The sequence below is a fragment of the Myxocyprinus asiaticus genome, chromosome 21 (genome assembly GCF_019703515.2).
Source record: "Myxocyprinus asiaticus isolate MX2 ecotype Aquarium Trade chromosome 21, UBuf_Myxa_2, whole genome shotgun sequence".
Classification (NCBI taxonomy): Eukaryota; Metazoa; Chordata; class Actinopteri; order Cypriniformes; family Catostomidae; genus Myxocyprinus; species Myxocyprinus asiaticus.
In genome coordinates this window covers 34,756,331-34,779,821 of record NC_059364.1, presented here as the reverse complement: position 1 = coordinate 34,779,821, position 23,491 = coordinate 34,756,331, and the positions used below count along the sequence as shown (strand labels likewise).

General features: G+C 37.2%; 2 protein-coding genes across 10 annotated transcripts in view; one reads left to right on the top strand and one right to left on the bottom strand.

The window, feature by feature from the left end:
- Positions 1-10,222, top strand: part of LOC127412093 (kinesin light chain 1-like) — a 64,580-nt gene extending 54,358 nt beyond the window's left edge. For 7 of the 8 annotated variants that reach the window (XM_051648164.1, XM_051648163.1, XM_051648162.1 and 4 more), the window contains 2 exons: positions 1,417-1,480; positions 4,713-10,222. In XM_051648164.1, coding sequence (XP_051504124.1) covers positions 1,417-1,480; positions 4,713-4,778 — 130 coding nt within the window. In that variant the 3' untranslated portion in view covers positions 4,779-10,222. The remainder of the gene's footprint in view (positions 1-1,416; positions 1,481-4,712) is intronic. The other variant, XM_051648165.1, reaches the window with a different exon arrangement.
- A 1,065-nt stretch (positions 10,223-11,287) lies between these two features.
- Positions 11,288-23,101, bottom strand: LOC127412101 (tubulin--tyrosine ligase-like). 2 transcript variants are annotated; one of them, XM_051648180.1, is made up of 7 exons: positions 22,398-23,101; positions 20,726-20,804; positions 19,303-19,535; positions 16,456-16,591; positions 16,046-16,315; positions 15,498-15,641; positions 11,288-14,433 (listed from the first exon to the last, which is right to left on the bottom strand). In XM_051648180.1, the coding sequence occupies exons 1-7, from the start codon at positions 22,564-22,566 to the stop codon at positions 14,250-14,252; spliced, it is 1,215 nt and encodes a 404-aa protein (XP_051504140.1). In that variant the 5' UTR covers positions 22,567-23,101; the 3' UTR covers positions 11,288-14,249. The 2 variants fall into 2 exon arrangements, with proteins under 2 accessions (XP_051504140.1, XP_051504141.1); XM_051648181.1 differs by having other exon boundaries at positions 16,046-16,312.
- Between the last annotated feature and the right edge of the window lie 390 nt (positions 23,102-23,491).

Below are 23,491 nucleotides of genomic sequence, written 5' to 3'. Positions count from 1 at the left end.
TATTTTTAAGTTAAACAGGATATTTAATGAGAAAAAAGCAGGACTTGATTTTATCCATTGGGATTGATTGAAATGTGAAAAGTGCACATTACATTACCAGAATGGAGCCAAATTATTGGAGAGGAGGGGTTGAAAAAGTAAGCTTGATATGTAATGTCAAGTTATTGCATTTAATAAAAGATTATATGACGTGCACCAATTAATCTTGGGCAATAAGACCAGGAATGTGCATTTACAGTTTTCTGTTTCCTAATGTCATTGTTTTTCCAAAGTATGTGGTGTAAGAGAGCATTTTTGTAAAGTCTCTGTTTTAAGTGGAGGAAAGCTGTTCCAGTGTGGATGAGAGGCGTAAATGTTCTGAAGCAAAATCAATCAACCGAAAATGTATGTGTGGATGTAGTAAATTTTGTTTCCATGTTGACATCAAGTTTCCCTTTTCATTTGAAATTCCTTCCCCATTTCAGCTCCTATTTAATGTCTGTTTGCTAGATGTGATCTTTTACATCTGTTATGAAAATTGCCCTTTTCAGTATTGAATTAACCAGATCAGTTTTGTATCAAAGGGTTTTCAGCACCATTGGATTGAGAGAGATTAGCAGCAGTGTTATTACATTTCAGCTGTGATTTTACATAGTGAATATGTTTAATATTTACAGTAACAGTACATTTAGTAAGGAGACAAGTGTCAAAAAACTAAGTGGAACAGGACTAACATAACACGCATGTTTTTCACTGGTGTTTTTATAATATATGATATCATTAACTTGGGTGAAAGTTCCATTAACACATTGGTTCTCAACTGGTGTTATATGTCTGTTCTGAGCGGTTCACAGACAGTAGGGGGGAAATTATGCTAAATGCAAATAAAACAATGCAACTAACCATGCATAGTTAGGATAGCAAAATAAATAAGGCGTAGAAACTTTTGCAATAGAGGAAAAAAATGCTTTCCATATCTCTTATTGACATCAAAGGCCATGCACCCAGTCAAACTCCATGGTATTTTGATGTAAATTCCTCTGTCACTAGGTAATATGGCTAATACTAGTACAATATTTGGCCCAGTGTTTGTTCCATGTGTTAGGTTGGTAAACTGCACGTCTGCTGTTTTTTGTGCACTCACAAATTGGGAGTTTTCCTGTCATGGCAAGTCTACTCAATATCAATGCTTGATTTTAAGGACATTTTAGTTTATTTTGTATGATGAAAAATATTGGTACTGTTGGGTTGCCACTTGGTGTCCAATGTAGAACCTGGATCCAGAAGCAAAACCAGTTGAGAACCACTGACTTAACATTTTTTAACCCACACATTCCCATCCCACACAACCCACCTTACCCGTCTGCTCCCACGTGACCCCTCACCTCTGACCTTTGATCTAACTGACATGCTTGCATGTGGCTCTCTCGAATACAGCATGAAGAGGGCGAGCTCTCTCGGCGTTCTCAACGAGCCGGATAAACCTGTGGGGGAGCTCAAAGTAAGGAAACATTCTCCTCTGCTCGCTCTCTCTCTCTCCTGGCAGCTCTCTCCACAGTCTCGGACTCAATCTGTTCTTGTTGTTTGTTTCCATCTCGTATATTTTTTTTTTACTTTCTGTCTCTCAGTAATTTTCCTGGTGAGTATACTTTGTGTTTTTGTGGCTCATCTGTCTGGCACTTTATTGTCTCTCAGTCTTATGCTCATTGACTCTTTCTTTTTGGGAATCTATTATCAGCACAACAATAGCTCCATCATAACCATTAACACACAAATTAATGAATTGTATGTGTGAGATCTCACTACAGTCACAGACTAACGCACGTCACATTGTGTTTGTTAAAATCGCCAGTAACCACTAAAGATCTGTGGTTAAAAAATGTATAATTGATTAAGAAACAACCCCAAACATTGTTCAGTATTTTGGTTCACATGAGCTGACACAGAGAGGACATTTATATTGATTTTTCCCCCCAGATAGTTTGGTCAGTACTTTGTTCTATATGGTCTCTTTTTAAAGACCCCATGAAATCACAATTACAGTTTTGTGACTTAGTCCATGTCTGTTACTCTCTGTATGCTAATGTACTCACACATTGGACAAAAAGCGCCGCATCGTGGGTAGGGCACGGCACAGTTATCAAACACAGGGCATGTCAATGTGGTTCATGTTGCAGACAGTACACACAAAGGTTACTAAGATTTTTCCCTTCTTCAAGAATGAACAATGTGACGTTGATGAGTTTGCTGGTTTGTGTATGAAACTGGTGTAACTGCAAATTTAACTATTGTTTATTATGAAATTTCTCTATCTGTAGTATTAAATGGGTTTCATTCAAGCTGTCAAACCACAAAAAGAAATACTTGTAACTAAAAATACATTGTGTAGGCTATATGAAAGAAACATATACACAATAGGGATGTGCGAGACTAGTTGACTAAACGGTTCTGATGCTGCTAGTCGACACTGGAATTACTAGTCGGTTAATATTTCCCCCATTAAACTGATAATAATTTTTACACATTTACGTTTGGCTGTATATTTTTACAGAGGCTGCACTTAAATTACTGTCATATTAATGTTACATATTTTAAATAGAATTAATAATATAAATATTATTTAAAAAGAGGGTATCTGGAGCAGATACAGAGTTTAATTTCACCTCAGGCTGCACGTGCTTCTTCCCTCTCTCACTCGCGGCACGTGCAGGAAAATGTCCTCTCGCTAGACAAGCAAACTCAGCAAAGTAGTTATGAAATCACTTCGGTGGTGCGGGAATTGGCTTTCCAAATGTTTGAAAGTCCCTAAAGATGTTTTCACATTTGAGTCTTCTTTAAATCTGTGCATGCTTGTACGTTATTTTTCCACTGAGCGGGCTTTTTCCAAGTGCAGGATAGCCGCCTCAGGTGATTCAAGTCCCGTCTTTCACCGGACCATGTCGACGGGTTAATTTTACTCATCAGAAAATGTATGCTTTTGAGTAAGTAGCATTGAAAATAACTGTTTTAGACTAGGTATGCAATTTTTTTTAATCTGCTAATTAAGGCTATTTTCAACGAGGTGCCGACTGCTTAACAGGTTAAACTATCTTTTATTCTGTGTGCACGTCATGTTTAGAATACATTAGGTTTATTGTAGGCTATATCACAGGCATATTTTTTCTATCCCATAGCTACTTTTTTTTTTAACTGTTATTGGTTAACGTTCTTTACCGAACAGCTGTCATATTAGGTCAATGGCTAATACACGACTGCACGTTGTGAAATACGCACAACTTTTCAGCACATTTTTTTCTCTCTCATAGATTTGGCTTAGTCTACCTGTTAATTATTTTCAACAATGTCCTGACTGTTTTAATATGTTAAGTAACTTTTACTTGGTGATTTCCGTTTAGAACAGGCTTTTAATGGTTGTTCCATTAATCCTGCACTATTCATTCGATTGTTTTCAATAAATATGTCTATTAAATATTTGCTAACGTTGATTCAGTGAATGTGTGTCATGTTCTATATTTAATGTACAATGATCATAATTCAAGGCGAGCACGTCGCAGATAGATGCCCCTTTTCAGTAGAATTTAGCATCGGATTTGGAATAGATTTTAAGTATTTTAAATGGGTCGCATACTTTATTTATTTATTTATTTATTTATTTTTTTACTGTTTTCTGAAGGTTGGTTTCTCTTTAGACTTGTCGACTAGTCGGTTACAAAACTTCCGTTTAAACGACAGTCAAATTAGTCATAGCGCACATCCCTAATACACAAAATATCATTCAGTGATGGCTAGAGTTAATAATCTATGTCCTTTGATAATGATTTGTGTCAAATTTAATGGAAAACTATGCGATTTATGCTCCATGGCACAGCAGAAATTTGAGTAGCCTTCGGAGTTCTAGCTGGGCGGCGCCGACAGACTCCTAGCGGCGGCAGTGGTGTGCGTACATTCATAGAAGACAATTGTTTTGAATTTTAGAATGCACCATGTCATCTGCCAGACAAATCCGGTGTGTGATACCTTAAAAGTTGACAAAACAAACTTTTAGCAGATATAGTCTTTTAAAAGTCATTTTCTTCCGGAAACTGGGCCAAAAATATTGATGACTAAACTTGCATGGGCGGTTCCAGTTCTGTGTCCAATAAAATGTTCTTGTGTATGAGAGTGTCCCTCCTCCTAATACCTCCTGCCTCTGACTTAGCAGTAACAAGTGGCAAATCATGTGACTATGATTTGGCTATTGGCTATAAAAAATAAGCATTTAAAAAAAAAAAAATGTGGACGACCTCTTCGATATGTCCCACCCCAATCCTGTATCAGTAGGAAATACGTGTACACGGGAAAGAAAACTGCACTTTTCAAGCCATTTCATGGGGTCTTCAAATAGTTATTTGCCTGTAGTTGTACATTCTATGTGTTCACAAAGGATACTTATGTACCTTGCGTAGTTCTCTTATCACTTTAACTGATGAGCTGTCATCAATTATGATGATGACAATTATGTTTCTTCAGTTAGAGAATCTTGGCTCAAGACAATGAATATCCTTTTCAGCAAGACTGCAACATGTAGTGGAACAGTTCCAACAGTTCTTTATTCTTTGGCCAAATTGTCAGTAATTTTTGCGCAAGAAGTCTTTGCATAATCTTGAAGGTTACCTTACACTGAGCGGACGTTCTCTTCCTTTAGGATCTCCTGAGGTCCATTTATTGTCTTTCTTCCTCTTCATTGCCAACAGGAGCGAAATAATCATCTAAGAAAAGGGCGGGACCTGAGTTCCAGTCACACTGACCTGGCGCATTGAAGGTCTGCTCTAGGACGCCCTGTTGTAGAGAGGTACTAGGAGGCCTCTGATGAGACGTGCAGTTCTATCAGCCCGGAACTGACGGGACTACCTTCTCTGGAGGTTACTTTTGCTTGCTCAAGTCTTCGTACATGTATTTAATTTCTGGGAAGCTTTACAACTCTAGCTGTAGAAATGACAACTAATATAACAACTGTCAAATTATTTTCTCAATCAGAACCAAAGTGCACAACAAATATGAGAGTATAATGTTCAGCCATCATGAACATAATTCAGGCTCAGGTTGAGGCTGACACTCTAATTGCATTTGGCTGCTTTTTATTTATTTTATTAGTGTTCGTTTTCTGTCACTGACAACCTAAATGTTGTTCATACCTTGAGTTACACCAGAGGACCACAATGTTCTATACAGTTCTGTCACTGAATTAATCAAACAAATTACCTTAATACAGAATGAACTGCACCGTTTTTATGAAGGTTTATGTTTACATTTGGTGGTGGTTCAATGATGCACATTTTCTTTTACTTTTTGCCTTTGAAAAGTGGGAGGAGGTGTGTTAGGAATGTGGATGAATACTTTCTCAGGACTGAAAGAACAGATATGGTATGCAAAGTAACACTGCACTTTGAGTGATCTCATAGGATAATGTTACACTTGTCAATCCTTTTTGCCTGTTACAAAATGAAATTGAAATGTTTACCTGAGTTTTATCAGTAATATCATTTTGATCTGTGGTTTGGATAGACGGATAGATGCTTTCAGTTGATTTAAGGGGGTTTCCTTCAAGACCTTATGGCACTTTTGTCCCTGTGGACTTTTCGTAAATAAACTCTTAAATGCTGTGACTAGATTATTTAATTGGTAACAATACATGCATCCCAGGAAAAATGTCATTTTTTGCCTTTTATTTTTTTCCCTGTGAATCAACAAGTGTCCTTTACACCACATCTCAAATGATATGTACTTATTTTTGCATTTTATTGCATTCTGTGGTGACTTCTCTGTCTTGCTATGGCTAATTTCATAGCTAGCATTTTATGTACTAATTGCACAATATTTCCACACTTTTTGAACAGTTTAGCAAAATTACAGTACAGTTTGATTGGAAATGAGATGCAATATAAATATACTTTTCACAAATGATATTTACCTTGATTCACAAAAGTTTCTTAGACCGTTATACCATTACCTTCATATACAAAAAAGAAAAATATGTTTTTTTTTTTTTTAATCAACCCATGGGACATAAAAGTGCCCTTAGTTGAAGAAACAAACTTAAAAAATTGGATTGACTAGTTTCACCTCTCAGACCAGCTCTTTGGTCTTCTCAAATCAGAATATTTGCAATGAGGTCTGCATACTTAAAGCTGAAGTATGTAATTTCCAGTGGCGGGCCGTGCATTTTAAGTCTAGGCCTTCAGTGTGATTCATGCCATTAAGAAAACACAGTTTCACAATGAATAAGACACCCTATGTCTTTGGGCATCATACATTATGTAGCAGCTAACTAGTAATACCAATTGACATTTTAAAAATACATCCACGCACAAAAGCCAGAACTTGAAACGACACTTAATGCTCAAGCAAGACTAATTTTAACTGCAGCATGACTGTTTTGTGAAATGAACGTCTCCTGAACAGACATTCAAAATCATAATTTTTCATATGAATCTACCAAGGAGGTCTATAATACCTGGAAAAAATCTATCTAATGATATTTGCGATTTAAATGTTGCTTGCAATAAATTTCGTTTCGTCAGGGTACATGGTTATGCTGCATTCAATTCAAGCTGGATGTGAGATATTTCTACTTGATATCTCCGACCATAAATGCATTCCATTCCCCGATATTCGGAACTGCAATGCTCCCGTTAGCTTAGCAGGGGTTTGACTCTCATTAGAGATGTCTCCTAGCAACCCAACTGATAAACAATGCTGCAGCGCTAGCATTTGTGCTTCGGGTGTACGATTATCAAAAGAGATTATAATGTTTTATACACATGTTTCTGCAGACGTTTGTTAAACAAGCTTTAATATCATGTAATGTGGAAACGAACTCATTTATCGATATTACTTAATAAAGTGAATGTTTATCACTTACTTTGTATATCTCCCTGAGTGTCGACATGTTTGTGTGACATCATGCCCCTGCATCTCAGCGAAATCGAGTTGAGAATTTCTGCATAAGCCTACAAATTGTAATTCTGACAGATGCATTCCTTTGCACTTTTCCTAGTAGGAAGTTGTAAAATCTGACTTTCCGAGTTGAATGGAATGCAGCACTACTTTTCAAAACTTGATCTGACACTGAATGTTCAAGCAGCCTAATTTACACTTAGAAAACTCTTGATATTTCTATAACAATGCAAAAAGCACTTACCAATTTACTTTTAGTGAAAATCAGTCCTCCTTTCCTGTATAATAAATTCATGGTCATGCAGAACATCTCGTGTTTTTAAATCCATAAGGATCTCTTTCTCAATGGCGATAGCAGCAGTAATGACAGTCGACTGCAGGATCTCACACTTGCTTTCGAATTACGGCACTTAAAGCGTGATTGCGTCACTCAAGGCCAGCTAGAATGCCTCGACTGGGACATATCCTACCCACCAAGAACAAATAAATCAATCTGATTGGCTGATGAATCTGACAATCTGACTTTAGTTGCTCATTCATTTGCACTGTTGAGGGATTCTGTAGAAATTCTGAAGGCCTGACCGGGTGGAGCTCAAATTCACACGCTGCTTTGGGCATGTGATTTGTGAAACAGTTGTCACACTTTGCTTGTAAGCATCAAGGAATACATTCTGACTGGATAAACTTTTCGTTTTTCTCTATTTGTTTGTAGATTAATTAAGAGTGGAAAGCGATTAAAAATACACAAGCAAAAAGGTGATTGAGAATGAAAGGATGAAATATATTTATTTATTTGGCATGTTAGGCCAGCAGAGAAGGCTTTGCTGGCCTTGAGAATTCACCACTGGTCATTTCTGATGTTTTCAAAACAGCTTTCTGAATATGCCCCTCATCAAGAAGGGTCTGTCTGTGTCCTGCAAGAGGAGTACAAGACACGCCCACTTCAAGTTACGCCCCCTTCAAAAAAAGCAGCGAAATGCTTGAGTCTTGCAACAGTTTGATGTCACATTCATACATTGTGTTTGTTGTTTATCTGGAGTCCCGCAGCAACCCTACACCTACATCTACCCCTAAACCTAACCACAAAGATTTAAACATACATACGTTTATAAAATTATTAAATATACCACAACTTAAAAGTTCTATTAAATACAATCATACCGCCGTATCACTAGGTGGTGACCGTGAGAAGAAATTTGATGAAAATGAAGAGAAGAAGGCTGTATTTAAACTCCTTTAGAATACCCGATCCAGCGAATTTAGATTAAAATAACACAAACATTAACCAGTTTCAAACAAAAAGCCAGGGGTTTAAAATTATTTTTAAAAGTTAATTATAATCATTAAAAGCTTTTATAGACTATGGAGATGAAGGGATGTCACATGTTTTTGCTTATAGAAACAGATTGCAGTTGCAGCTGGTTTAATTTACACTAAATTACACTTGGCAAATCTCCATATTTGTGACGTATGCTCCGGTTCCGGTCCGCTTGGCAGTGAAGTGTCCATCTGTTGAACCCTACGGAAACACCCGTTCCGAAGGGCCCTTCGAAGCAGCTATTTGTGAGCCCTTCGGTTTGGAATGACCCTTCAATATGGCAGCCACTATTGTTCCCCCTTCGAAGTGCCCTTCGGAGGTGGATTTATCCAGTTTGGAACGCAGGGTTCGATTCATCTTCAGTTGAGCAAACGGTCAAATAGCCCTGCCCCAGTTAACACCATTGGTTGAGTAATGTTGTTAGGGTGGGTCTAAACGGGTCACTCAAAACAAACATGAATTTTTATAGCGCCACAGAGACACAGTGTTTACAGTTTTCGAGAAAATTAACCTATAAATGGCTTACTTATAGTTGTATTGGGATAGAAGTTCGTATTTTAACATTGAAAAAGTTACATACTTCAGCTTTAATATTACAAGTTGACTACAAGAATTTTGTCTTTGTCACCTCAATCTTTCATGTGGTAAAGCAACATAATTTTAGTACTTTTACTCCAGATAAAAAAAATAATAATAAAAAAATGCACTGGAATATTACAAATGTACGTCTATCCCCAGATGTGTAACTTAACTGCCTGTTTGAAGCGAGCATGCTTTGTGAGTGCCTCAGGCAGGTTCTTACTTATGAATGTACAAGCGGGTTAGCTAATTTTGAGTGTGTGCAACAACGGGGCAATTTGAGCTCTGTAAGGTCAAATGTTGGTCAAAATGCTACAAAGTAGATATTGATTTTAAAAATTGTGGTCAAAGTTATGTATCAGTATATGATTTCTTATAGGATTTATGCTAATATAATGCACTGATAAATGCTACACTATGCTCAAAAGGTCTTCTTGAAGTAGATTTCTATTATGTTTATTGTTACATATTTCAGCTCTATGGCCATGTAACTCTTTAACTTTGTAATGAGTGTAAAAATGTTTGTAGCTTTTCCATACAGTAATTGATTCACTTTGCACATATAAGTGTATTTTGCATGTTAATTCTCTGTATTAGGCAGCAATACATCAACATGCAATAGGGTAGCTGCTCTGTGTTGGCTGGAATTGATTGCGAATGCAGTGTTTTACTGACAAAAGCTGGAGTGTTTCTGTGTATGTACTCTTAATGAATAAATATATAATTTACATATTTTGTACAAACAATATTCATGTTTTCAGCCACTAATTTGAACTTTGCTACACTTATTCTTATGGGACTAAACATGCCCTGCACATGTTTGAGATTCATTTTCAGACTGTTTAAATACACATTTTAACTGTTGATCAGTTTGTGATAAATTTGGTCATCAATATGTTATTTATGGCATTCACTCCCTGAAGTCAGAGGTTTTTAACACTCAATTAATTCGCAATTGTAGTGCATGTTTTCAAATAGAACAATTTGTTACCCTAAAGTGCAAGATATGACTCAATTTAACTTACCAAATGGCAATGAATGAACAACAAAATCATTCTGAAATTAAGGAAAATAACCTCTGATCATGTAACAGCAGGGACTGATATGGCCTGTATTATATAACTCTGAGATATTTATTTTCATGTTCTGGTTAATGATGTTGCATTCCTACTGTCTGTTTCTGCATTCTCTCCTACTATTTGTGGTCATTAATGTTTTATGTGTTTGTGTGTGTATCCTAAAATTCACACTGGACTCATGTAACCTCCTGTTCTCAGGCTGCCCGCTGTGCTGGCTACACTTCATTTACTGCCGTGTTTGTGGTAATGTTTTTGGCTCTCTTGGTATCGTATGGTATAGTGTACGGTATAGTGTACATACTCGAATAAAGACAACAAAAGTACTCTGTTACTATGTGATTTTCTGGGTTCTGTGTCCCCCTGTTGGCAAGTTCTGCAAATTCCTTGTCTAAATTGGCTTCTTTATGAGGTTTAATATGGCTGATGCAATGTGATGAAATTACTTATTGACTCTTATCTTAATGTAGTTATAGTCTTACTGTAGAAAACTGTAGTTACACTTCATATGAAGGTAGGCCTACTAACACAGATGCAATTGAAGAAACTTGTAGTTTGTGCTGTTTATTCAAATGCACTGCCTAGAATATTTTGGTTCAACAAGATATAAAACTAGTTATTTTGAAAAGAGTTGAAGTTAAAACAGGTCAGTCTAGTTTCAAGAAATGAATGCATGCTGAGCACACATGCAGACAAGTACAAGTTGGATGGGAAACTATTTCAAAGCTGTGGAGGACAGTAAAGATATAAACAGAAGCTGTATGTGAATATTAGAATAGCAGATAGGGATTGCATTAAAGAACAATTCATTCATGAACAGTTTTGGGTAAGTTACTTAGTAATCCACTAAAAATGGCTAATTATTTCTCTAAAACTGTAATCAGATTACTTTACTAATTACATCATTGAAAAAGTAATCACAATACTAAATATGTTATTTTTTTAAGTTACTTTCTTAAACACATTTCCACTCAACAAATTCAAAATAATGTCTAAATTTCTTTCTTGTTCATTGTCACACACAAGTCACACTCAGCACCTCACATTTCTCCTTCACCAACGACTCGTTATGGAGCCATAATTCATGTATCTACATAATATATTAAAAATAAGCATAACCCTATAATGTACTTAAAAGTAATTTAATTAATTGAAAGTCAGTAACTTTAATCTGATTACAAGAATGTAAAAATGTAATGAATTACACTGTTTTTTTTGGCTAAAAGTAATTAGATTACAGTAACTAATTACTTTGTAATTGGATTACACCCAACACTGTTTATGGAAAAGTTTAGCATTCCACTTTTCTAATGGTCAACATTAAGTCAACATATCTGCTGCTCCAGCTGTTTAGTTCATATTATGTACTTAGCTTTCAAGACATGACAATATAAAGTATTTATGGAAGTAATTTATTGCACATGATGAATGCTTTTCTTTGAATAACTTAAAATACTTTTAGGTTTTTGCTAATTCAAAATTACAACACTGTACTGTTTACAGATTGGTATGGTCAATAGTAACAAATACAATAATCTAAACTAATAATTACACAAACAAGGCATTGTTCTTTCCTCTAACGCTAAAGAATTCCACAACTTCAGTCAAACCAGGCATGTAAATGAGTCAACCACAGAGTCTTGAAATGCAGTGAAAAGATTTACCACACTGATCTTTGGTTAATTGGAGATGTTTTCCCTCATTTAGGCTACATACAAGCTTTCTTCATTATTTTCAGTATTCTCTTTTTTCAATCAGCCAACTCAGAGACTGTACAGCATGAAAAATTACAAAGAGGATAAACTCTTAAAGGGATAGTTCACCCAAAAATTAAAATGATTTCATCATTTACTCACCCTCATGCCATCCCAGATGTGACTTTCTCTCTTCTTCCGAACACAAGGATATTTAGAAGAATATTTAAGCTCTGTTGTTCCTTTCAATGCCAGTGAATGGTGACCAAAACTTTCAAGCTCCAAAAATCACATAAAGTGTCAAATGTAACAAGTTGACTTTACTTTATATAAAAAAAAATTAAAAAATTAAAAAAAAAGTGAGGAAACCAATTGCCTTAAAATAAAAATCAAGTAAATATACTTATTTGGTTCAAGTGGACTTTTCCTAGTTCACTTGAGCCAAATAAGTATCTTTACTGCCAGATAAGTGCATTTTCAGTTGACATGCTTTTTTTTTTTTTTTTTAACTAAGGTTAACTAACTAATTCAATTTTACAGTGTAAAGGCAGCATAAAAGTAATCCATATGACTCCAGTGGTTTAATCTACATCTTCTCAAATGATGTAATCACTTTGGATGAGAAACAGACCAATGTTTTAAAAAACATTTTTTTTTTTTTTTTTTGACTTGAATATTGATCTGTTTTTCACCCACAACTATTATATCACTTCTGAAGACATGGATTTTACCACTGGATTTTGTTATGTGATTTTTGGAGCTTTGGGAGTTCTGGTCACCATTCACTTGCATTGTATTGACCGACAGAGCTGAAATGTTCCTCTAAAAATCTTTGTTTGCTTTCAGCAGAAAAAAGAAAGTCAAACACATCTGGGATGGCATGAGGGTGAGTAAATGATGAGAGAAGTTTCATTTTGGGTGAACTATCCCTTTAACAATTATTGTGTGGATGTCATCTCTGAAATGTTTCAATTAATCAGTTCATTAAAAGGCAGACTTGTTCCTTCAATACTTTTTCTTTTAATTAGAGTTATAAAACTGCTCAACTTCCACATTTACCTGTAGAATTCTACAATTAGGTTCTAATAGTAGGTTCTATTAGAATATAATAGTGAGGTTAGGGTTAACCCAAACCTATATGAATTACATGTAAAAAGAAATATCTGCATGCATGGCAAGAAAGATATTATAAACCTAATTAGAAGGTGCTGATTCTGTTTGGAAGATGAGTCATAGACTCCTGTTGACCTGACAGTTATTGTACCAGATATTTCTATATCATCCTGCTAAAAAGTATACAGCAAAAACTGCCTTTTTTCCCCAAGAGAATGACAAAGAACTCTGCAATGTATAACCAACAAAATGCAAAATAATCAGAGATTTCAACAGTATAGAAATATAAAAAGACTTAAAATGAAGAGAAAACAACACTAATTTGCGGGAATCTCTATAATGAGCTACAGTATGTATAAAGAACATTTTAACATGCTTTGACATGCAACAATTGATAAAAAAGGTTTTACTCATTCTGATCATGAAAAATCTAACAGCTGGGAGTAAACTGAATAAAATAACTACAGCAAACCAAACTACAGGACATTTATAAAGGTTTTGCTTTGTCATTTGCCTTTGTTATCCTAAATATATATGATAATAGCAGACTAATTGTGTTGATTATTGATTGCCTGTACTTATAGCCAAATAACATACCAAAAAAGTGACTGCATTAAACAGAATCAATGGAGGCTTAAGACTAACCTCAATACACACACCTGGACAAAACAGTGACAAGACAACAGTGCAAAACAACCAAATCTGTATGTATGGAAAGAGATTAATCTTCTACTAGTTCTATCAAATACTGCCATGTAGATGTAACAATCATGCGCACTGCAAATTATAAACATCTGAATCTGAGAAAGATTCATTTGTGGCATCAAAACAGTTTAGTACACACTGGAGCCAAAAGCACACAAACACAAAGCACATAAGAATTTGATACAGTTGATGGGACGCATACAGACTTATAAAAGGCTAGCTTTGCTTGTTGAGAGTTTGTGTCAAGGGTGTAGTATGTCTGTGAATATGTAAGGCACTAAAGTTTCAGAAATTAAATTAAAATCCATCATCTGTTAAATCAAGGTGCCTGGAAAAGTCCTGAGGAGTCTTGTTGACATGACAGAGCTCTGGGGCGTATAGGGGAGCTAAATCCTCTTCTTTGGTGGAAACTTTTATTCAAATGTAAAAGTAGAATTTGCTAGCAATCCATGATTTTCCGATTGCACGTTTTTGAATGTTGAAGCCCCAAACAACTGTAGCCTTAATTATAAAGAGGCAATCTGCACATTAAGTGCACATGCTTCTGAAACTAATCACCCACATCTGGGTACTGCTATGCCAGTATCTTTACATTTGAAACTCAGATCCTCTGTATTCCTATGGACTCCTGTGCATTTGCTTTTTTCCTCTTTTGCTTTATAGATGACAGATGGAATCAGATTAAAGAGGCTGGCTGTTACAGGGGTGACGGAAGAGTTACATCCCTACTATTCTCTTTATCTAGAGATGTATCCCCCATTTGGCCAGCCTGCTAAAGGAAAAAACTGGCTGATGTTGATTTTGGGCAGGACATTTGGGAGGGGGTTACACAGCTACAGCCAAAGCAGTTTATAGTTTGATGAATGGTCCAAAGTGATGGGGCGCTCTGATTTTAGGTGAGGAACAGGAGTTGGAGGAGAGAGATGGAGAAGTGGAAAACGGAGGCGAGGCAGAGAGGCCATCTGCATTCAGAGAGAATACTGTGGAGATGGCCACATCAATGATGCCTTGACATAGTTCAGGATAGAGTCTCCTAGAGGAGAGAGGCACTTGAAATATTATAACTGTAAATTGTATTCATTAAAAAAAAAAAAAAAAAAAAAATTCATCCAAGGATTAACATTTCTTTATAGGCATGTGGCATAGTATGGAATACTCCTTGCATTAGGCCAGCAAAAGACAGAGAGATGGAGGTGGAGACTCACAGAGACTGGCTCATGCTGTGTAAGACACAATGTATATATTTTCCAGTAAATATACAATTTCATGGCTGGTAAGAAACATTCTCATTTCACCCATCATTGCCAGTAGATCATGGTTCATTTTAGAGGTTGAAGGTTGTCTACTATTCCTAATAATAATAATAACTAAAGTCTAACACATGTGGTTATTACCGAACCAAATATTTTGTTTTTCTTTGAGAAAATTTCATTTAACATGTTCGAGTCTACTAAGGCCATCTAAACCTCTCTTTTACTGGACAGGTAAACACTGGGTTCCCACCCATTTTGACTAATGAATCTCCATGACTATTCCATGACCTTTCCAGACGTTTGTGATTACTGGATACTGATTTATAAAATCCGATTTGCAAATGAATCGAACATCACTATGCAGAGTCAGTGCCAGGATGAAATACATCAGGGGCCATTTGGAATTTCTGAAGGGGCCACATCTTGGCATTGCATTCAGCCTTTTTCATGGACAGACCGCTATTTCTAAGTGGGGTAGTTTTAGGTTTAATGTTTGTCGGACATTTGCCAATGGTACATAGGGGACCGTCCGAAAAGTCCACCCACTACACTTAAACATCGGTGGTCGAAATGTGGTCGAAGTGGGGGAGAGGCCCAGTGGTGGAAGTTAGGGGGAACAGGGCCCCTCATAGCGCTGACTATATCACTATGGCTTGTGAGCATGTTTTACTCTATACTAGAATTGTATAGTACTAATACTAGAAAAAATTATATATTCCATGACTTTTCCCTGACTTGAGATTTTATTAATTTCTGTGACCGTGGGAACTCTATAAACAGAATCGGAGGCACAACAAGCCACCTAAAAGATTCTAGACTCAACAAATGAGAATTCATTACTGACTGTGCACAGGCAGGGGCTCCATTGATCTCAATCAGCCAGACTTTAAAGCTCTCATCCACCATGAAGTCAAAGCCGAAGAGCTGGAAGCTCTGGTAGGACAGGTGTTTAGTGCTGATGGCTGGCTCGATGCATGTGAGACAGCTCCTGTTGAGACAAAAGGCAGGAACACCACAGAGAGTTAGACAGCAGTAATTCTCGATAATGGATCAATAAGCTCTGTCTTGCATAACAATGTTACAATATATCTAAAAGGACTATCCTGATTTAAAATACAAATTAATATTTTTTATTTTTCCTTTACCAGTAAATTAACTATTAATGAAAACTTGTTGGATTTATTAGACCTCTGGCTCTCTGCCATCAGTTTCTACGTTGTGTACTTTAAATAAAACTCATTAACAGGCACAGATGACATGCAATCAGATACACTTTCCAGACAAAAGTTTGGACACACTTGTCTTAAATGATCTTAAAAACATTTTAAAGGCTTCTGCTTAAATACCATGGAGAGACTTAAAAGTCATGGAGAGTTTTTAGTAAAGGACTACCTGATGATATGCTTGATTTGAGGTAAAATGGATGTTTCCATGGCAACATTGTGTGTGCTCAACAGGTACTGTCTAAACTCATCAAAGAACATCTCGTTGCCCTCTTCATAGCGGCCGTAGTTCTGTGAATGCTCTTTCTGAATGCAGTGATTGGTCAGATGACTGGTCATATCCTGTAGATCTGAGCTGTTGTAGGGCTCAGAGGATGTTCGTAACACACCCTCACGGTACAGGTAGATATTGTACTGATGGTCTACAAGCACCCAACTTCTACAGACAAGACAGATAGTAAGCATATCTATTCACTTTAAAAGTACTTTGACTTCATTAGGATCAGACATTGCAATTGTGTGCTTTTCCATAATTGCATCAAGACACAAAGAATTATAACTGACTATGGCTCATCTTACCTTATATCAAATTTGCGATGCCCTGGCTCTAACAGCAGTGGTTTTTCCAGATACTTCTGAATGACATGCACTTGGCCTTGATTGTCAATGAACTCAAGCAATTCATTTGCATCATGAGATATCAATATACCCGCACCTAAACAAAGAGAGGGACATTATTATATTGTTAGGGTATATCTCACAAAAACACATTATTGTACAGGCACATTACGGTAATAAGAATTTAGAGGGCAAATGTTCTTAATTGCTACTATGCAGAAATCTCAATGGTCCTGAAAAATCATTTTCTTTATGCAAAATATCATTTGATAAATTTTTTTTATTTTGGGGTAAAATGTCACCTGAAAAAAAAAAAAAGGTCCAAAAAAAACCGAACCTGGGTCTTTTCACACACAACAGTCTCTGGAATTTACTCAGAATGGTGCCAGATACAAAAAACATCCAGTGAGCGGCAGTTCTGTGGATGGAAATGCCTTGTTGATGAGAGAGGTCAACGGAGAATGGCCAGACTGATTCAAATTGACAAAGTCTACGGTAACTCAGATAACCGCTCTGTACAATTGTGATGAGAAGAATATAATCTCAGAATGCTATTCTGAGATGCGGGTTGGCGCTGTTTTGGCGGCACGAGGGCGACCTACACAATATTAGGCAGGTGGTTTTAATGTTGTGGCTGATCGGTGTATACAGCTCTGGAAAAAATTAAGAGACCACTGCAAAATTATCAGATCAGTGATGATCTGGGGGTGCTTCTGCAAGGCTGGAATCGGGCAGATTCACCTTTGTGAAAGGACGCATGAATCCTGGAAGAAAACTTGCTTCCTTCTGCTCTGACAATGTTCCCCAACTCTGAGGATTGGTTTTTCCAGCAGGCCATCCACACAGCCAGGTTAATCAAAGTGTGGATGTAGGACCACCGGATCATGACCCTGTCATGGCCAGCCCAATCTCCAGACCTGAACCCCATTGAAAACCTCTGGAATGTGATCAAGAGTAATATGGATGGCCACAAGCCATCAAACAAAGCCGAACTGCTTGAATTTTTGTGCCAGGAGTGGCATAAAGTCACCCAACAGCAATGTAAAAGACTGGTGAAGAGCATGAAAGCTATAATTGAAAATATTGATTTCTGAGCTCTTCTTAAGTTAATACATTAGTATTGTGTTGTTTAAAAAATTATATGAACTTGTTTTCTCTGCATTATTCGAGGTCTGAAAACTTTTTTTTGTTATTTTGATCAGTTGTCATTTTCTGCAAATAAATGCTCTAAATGACAAGTAGTCAAACATATACCTATAAATAGTAAATCCAGAGAAACTGATAATATATATATATATATATATATATATATATATATATATATATATATATATATATATTAAAAGGCATATTAGCATAATTTAAAGACAACAAAGCAAAAATTATATATAATTTATATTATATATACAATTTGTAATTTATATACTACATAATTATATATACATAATATTATAAAGATATATCATCATAAATTAAAAACAACAAAGTATACCATGATGTGCAAATAATTTATAACTTATATAATTTAATAGATTATTTGTCATTACAATAGGCTTCATCATCTTTAAGCAAATTTATAATGTATTATTTCTTTCATTTTATTTTGGGGTAAAATACAGTGGCAAGAAAAATTATTTGAACCCTTTGAAGTTACCTGCATTCATGTATAAATTTGTCTTAAAATCTGGTTTGCCAAATACCACCCTGACACACCACAACGCTACTGGGAAAAAATGTTGTGGACTGGCCCAAGTATACTTCGTTTTTGCACGTTCCAGAACAGCTTGCACCTGGTCGACCGCGTTGCATTTGGGAGTATATTCTTCGGACTCAATTTATGCACGCACCCTACAACTTCTTTGTGATACTCTTTTAGTAGAGTCAATGGCCGGTGCATGTGCACAGACGATGACCGTGTCCGTGAGTCGAGAAAATCTGGCTGGCACGTGGCCTGAACAGACTGGATTATGACGAAATTTACATCAAGCATACAGTGCGAGGTGCGATTCGCAACGTGGACAAGCGAAGTATTCTTTGGCCTTAAGATTTAATTGTTTGGGAAGAACATGCAGCACAACGTATGGTATAAAAAGGGTACTGCATACAACATGAAAACATCATGATTTGGGGCTGCTTTGCTGCTTCGGGGTCTGGACCGCTTGCTATCATCGAGGGAAAAATGAATTCCCAAGTTTATCAAGATATCCTACAGGATAATGTCAGGGTGGCTGTGCGCCAGCTGAAGCTCAGTAGAAGTTGGGTGATGCAGCAGGACAATGACCCTAAACATTCAAGTAAATCTACTACAGTATGACTTCAAAAAAAGAAAAACCACCGTTTGATGTGGCCCAGTCAGAGCCCAGACATTATGACTATTATAATGACCTCACGAGAGCCGTTCATTCCAGGCATCCTAAGAATATGGCTGAGCTGAAGCAGTTCTGTAAGGAAGAATGGTCCAAAATTCCTTCTGAGTTGTGTAGGTCTAATCCGCAGCTACTGGAGATGCTTGGTTGAGGTTATTGCTGCCAAAGGAGTATCGACCAGTTATTAAAAAGGGTTCACTTACTTTTTCTATTGTGTCTGTTTATACTTGTGACTTTGATAAAGATGAGATCACATTTTATGACCAATTAATGCAGAAAACCAGCTAATTCCAAAGGGTTCACATACTTTCCAATTCCAAATGTTTTCACATACAGGTTTCGTGAAATTCACCTATTATATCATGTACCAGAATTACACTTCTTACACCTCTCTCTCTCTCTCTCTCTCATGTTTTCATTGCAAGCCAATACTGATTCATACCTTTTGCACCTGCTGACAATTTTGCGATCCACACCGTCCCCTCCCCACTTTCCTTTCTGGAGTTAAATGAGGCTAAGAATACCTCTCGCTCATCTGTCTTTGGGTTGCTTTTCATGTGGCTGATGCCATTGGTGGCTGGGGCTACTGGAGTGTTGAGGTTAGTTGGGTAAATGATGTAAGACTCAGGGAACCAGTTACAAGAGTCCTTTAACTCTGGACTGGTCTTGATAATCCTAAACATCAAACAAGAGCATGATGACCAGTAAACATCAGTCAGGGTAACTGCTGAAACAAATCAACACAGAAAAGGTCAACATTTACCAAGGGCATTGATTCATTCACAAGAAAAAGAAACTGCTGAGTTTTACACCGATCAGCTACATCATTAAAACCACCTGCCTAATATTGTGTGGATCCCCCTCGTGCCACTAAAAAAGCATCAATAGCATTCAGAGATGATATTCCTCTCACCACAATTGTACAGAGCGGTTATTTGAGTTACTGTAGACTTTGTCAGTTCGAACCAGTCTAGCCATTCTCTGTTGACCTCTCTCATCAACATGGCATTTCCTTCCACAGAACCGCCGCTCACTGGATGTTTTTCGTTTTTGGCACCATTTGGAATAAATTCTAGAGACTGTTGTGTGCGAAAATCCCAGGAGATCAGCAGTTACAGAAATACTCAAACCAGCCCATCTGGCACCAACAATCATGCCACGGTTGAAATCACTGAGATCACATTTTTTCCCCATTCTGATGGTTGATGTGAACATTAACTGAAGCTCCTGACCCGTATCTGCATGATTTTATGCACTGCTGCCACAAGATTGGCTGATTAGATAATCACATGGATGATTGTTGGTGCCAGATGGTCTGGTTTGAGTATTTCTGTAACTGCTGATCTCCTGGGATTTTCACACACAACAGTCTCTAGAATTTACTCCGAATGGTGCCAAACACGAAAAAACATCCAGTGAGCGGCAGTTCTGCGGACAGAAACGCCTTGTTGATGAGAGAGGTCAACAGAGAATGGCCAGACTGGTTCGAACTGACAAAGTCTACTAGGTAACTCAGATACCCGCTCTGTACAATTGTGGTGAGAAGAATAGCCTCTCAGAATGCTATTCTGGGAAGCGGGTTGGTGCTGTTTTGGTGGCACGAGGGGGACCTACACAATATTAGGCAGGTGGTTTTAATGTTGTGGCTGATCGGTGTAGAACAACTGTGAATTTGTGAATAAATCAGGAGCCATATGGCAAAAGGTGAAAAATATTTTAAGAATTTTCTTTTTCATAAACAAGCTCTGAACAGTACAAATCATTATGGAATTTCAAAACTTTCATTAAAATTAATAATGGTTATAATGGAAGCATGCCATCAAATGGAGCTTCATTGATCTGGTATGTTTGAGTAAGAAGCTTACTTGACAAGTGATGCTTTGCGACACAGTTTATCAGCTCCTCTGTAATAATTCACCAGCTGCATCAGTCCTGGTTCATGACCTGTAGAGGACACAGTTGAGTAAATGATGCGATTGGTCAAGCAGTGTCCTGAATTGTCTTGCAGTGTGACATGCTATACCTCATCTATAGTAAAAAGATTTTTTTCTATTTTTTATTTTATTTTATCCCCTTTTCTCCCAATTTGGAATGCCCAATTCCCACAACTTAGTAGGTCCTCGTGGTGGCGCAGTTACTCACCTCAATCCGGGTGGCGGAGGACAAGTCTCAGTTGCCTCCGCTTCTGAGACCATCAGTCCGCAAATCTCATCGTGCATGACACCATGGAGACTCCCAGCATGTGGAGGCTCATGCTATTCTCCACGATCCACGCACAACTTACCACACACCCCACTGAGAGCGAGAACTCCTTGTGGTCGCGATTAGGTGGTTACCCCATGTGACCCTACCCTCCCTAGCAACCGGGCCAATTTGGTTGCTTAGGAGACCTGACTGGAGTCACTCAGCACGTCCTGGATTGGAACGCACGACTCCAGGGGTGGTAGTCAGCATCAATACTCACTGAGCTTCCCAGGCCCCCATTTTTTTCTAATTAATGTATAATTATTCTACAGGCTATTTTTATAACTGCATAGTAACTGAGAGACATTGTACTTTGGAAAGTTAATTTGTCAAACCACAGGATTATTTATACATACAATGGGAATTATGTAGCGATCAAAATTTTTTAACCAAGTTAAAAGCTTCTAAAACATAAGGGTGGCTTTCTAGAGCTGTAATCTTGAGTCTAGATTACACCTCTGCACTCTGTTCATTCACTAAACCAACTTAATGATGAGCCACTTGAGATGCTTTTAAAAGATTTATGCTGGGAAAGTGTTGGCTGCTTGTCCTTTACTTTCAGGTCCAACTCATCCACTAAAAATATTATTAAAGGAATATTCTGGGTTCAAGACGAGTTCAACTCAATCGACAGCATTTGTGGCATAATGCTGTGGCATTACTCGTCCCTCCTTTTCTAAACAAAAAGCAAAAATTGACGTTACATTGAGGCACTTACAATGGAAGTGAATGGGGCCAATTTTTTGAGGGTTTAAAAGACAGAAACGTGAAGCCTATCATTTTATAAAAGCACATAGATTCATTTTTCTGTTAAAACTTGTGTATTATTTGACCTGTAAAGCTGTTTAAATCGTCATTTTTACAGTCGTTTGAGGGTTTGTTGACATTACATCTTCATGGCTATAACTTTACACAGAAAAGGTTAGTAAGCAATTTTATCACACTAAAATGTTAACGCACATACTGTTTACGTCTCGTGGTTATACTTTTGAAACAGTGAGTATTTTAATGTTTACAGACTGGCCCCATTGGCTCACTGCAACCCAGAGTATTTAAGCATAAGCCACTAGATGAAAAGGATTTAAAATATCACGAGAAACAACTTTAGTCAGGTGTGTCCAAACGTTTGACTGTATTTAAGTTTAGTGTATATAAATGTAAACCTAAAATCTGAGAGTGCTGAGAGTAAAATGCAATGGAACAACTCAAAACTCTCAATACACACAAGGTCATAAAACACTCATATCACCATGCATTAGCATGTTTAGCTTGCAACATATTGACATAATTTACCCAGCCGTCCAAAAGGCAGCCGGTTTCTCTCCCCCAACATCAAATTAAATCGAGGATTGTCCTTCTTCAATCGTTTCCATTTTCCAGTAGAGGTGAGGATCTTGGCGACCTCAGCATACACAGTGCTGTTGTCATCTCTCAAAACAAACGTGTAGATTGGTGAATTCATATTCCTCAGTCACAGTCTTCGGCCAAACCCACAGAGGAGTGCTGATCGATCACACACTAGCTAGCTGGCTAACGTTATCTGTCTCCCCAAAAGGTGCACTGTAACTGGACATACATGACTTCCCCGATGCCTTGGAATTCTTTTGCACTAATGCGAGCGAGTTATTGACAGGACAGCCTGCGATTAGAAACAGACCCACATTAATCCTGATGGCAAAGCTGCTCTGGGCATCTGTTACAGCAGCGGCATTCGTGTGGCCGATGTGAGGATACCAATATTAGGGTGTGCCTCCCTGAGCCCGCTTCTGTCGAGACACCCACCCGAGAGGATACACGAAGCTAACAGTGTCAGTTAGCTTCCTCTCATCCCGTGATTGTCTATGATATATCGTATAGCAAAAATGCACTGCAGTAATACGCTAGCGAAGTACAGAGTCCAAGAATAGAGACGGACTATAGGTAAGCATTTCATTCACTCGTTTTGATCTCAGTGTAAATCCCCAGTTGGAGTCTCTTATCCCAACACGCTGTCATGATGTGACGTACCGCTGGGAGCGACTCGAGCGCACGCTCAGCTTAGACTGATGGGTATTGTAGTTTTCAACGAGCGGAGGAACTAAACACGTTTATAAAAAAGATTTCACAATTTTGACTTTCTGTAGTATTTCAGTGGGAAATTCAGACACCAAAACATCCGAAATTTATAACCAACAGAATTTATGAACGATGTTTAATTTTTATGATTTTATTTTACATCACCTTCGACAATTACTGTATGTGTGCATTAGGATTGATTAGCACACACATTTCTAAAATATGATGGCTCTGTTTTTCTTGCTGATTGAGTTTATATTTGAGTTTAATTATTTTAATTTATATATATATATATATATATATATATATATATATATATATATATATATATA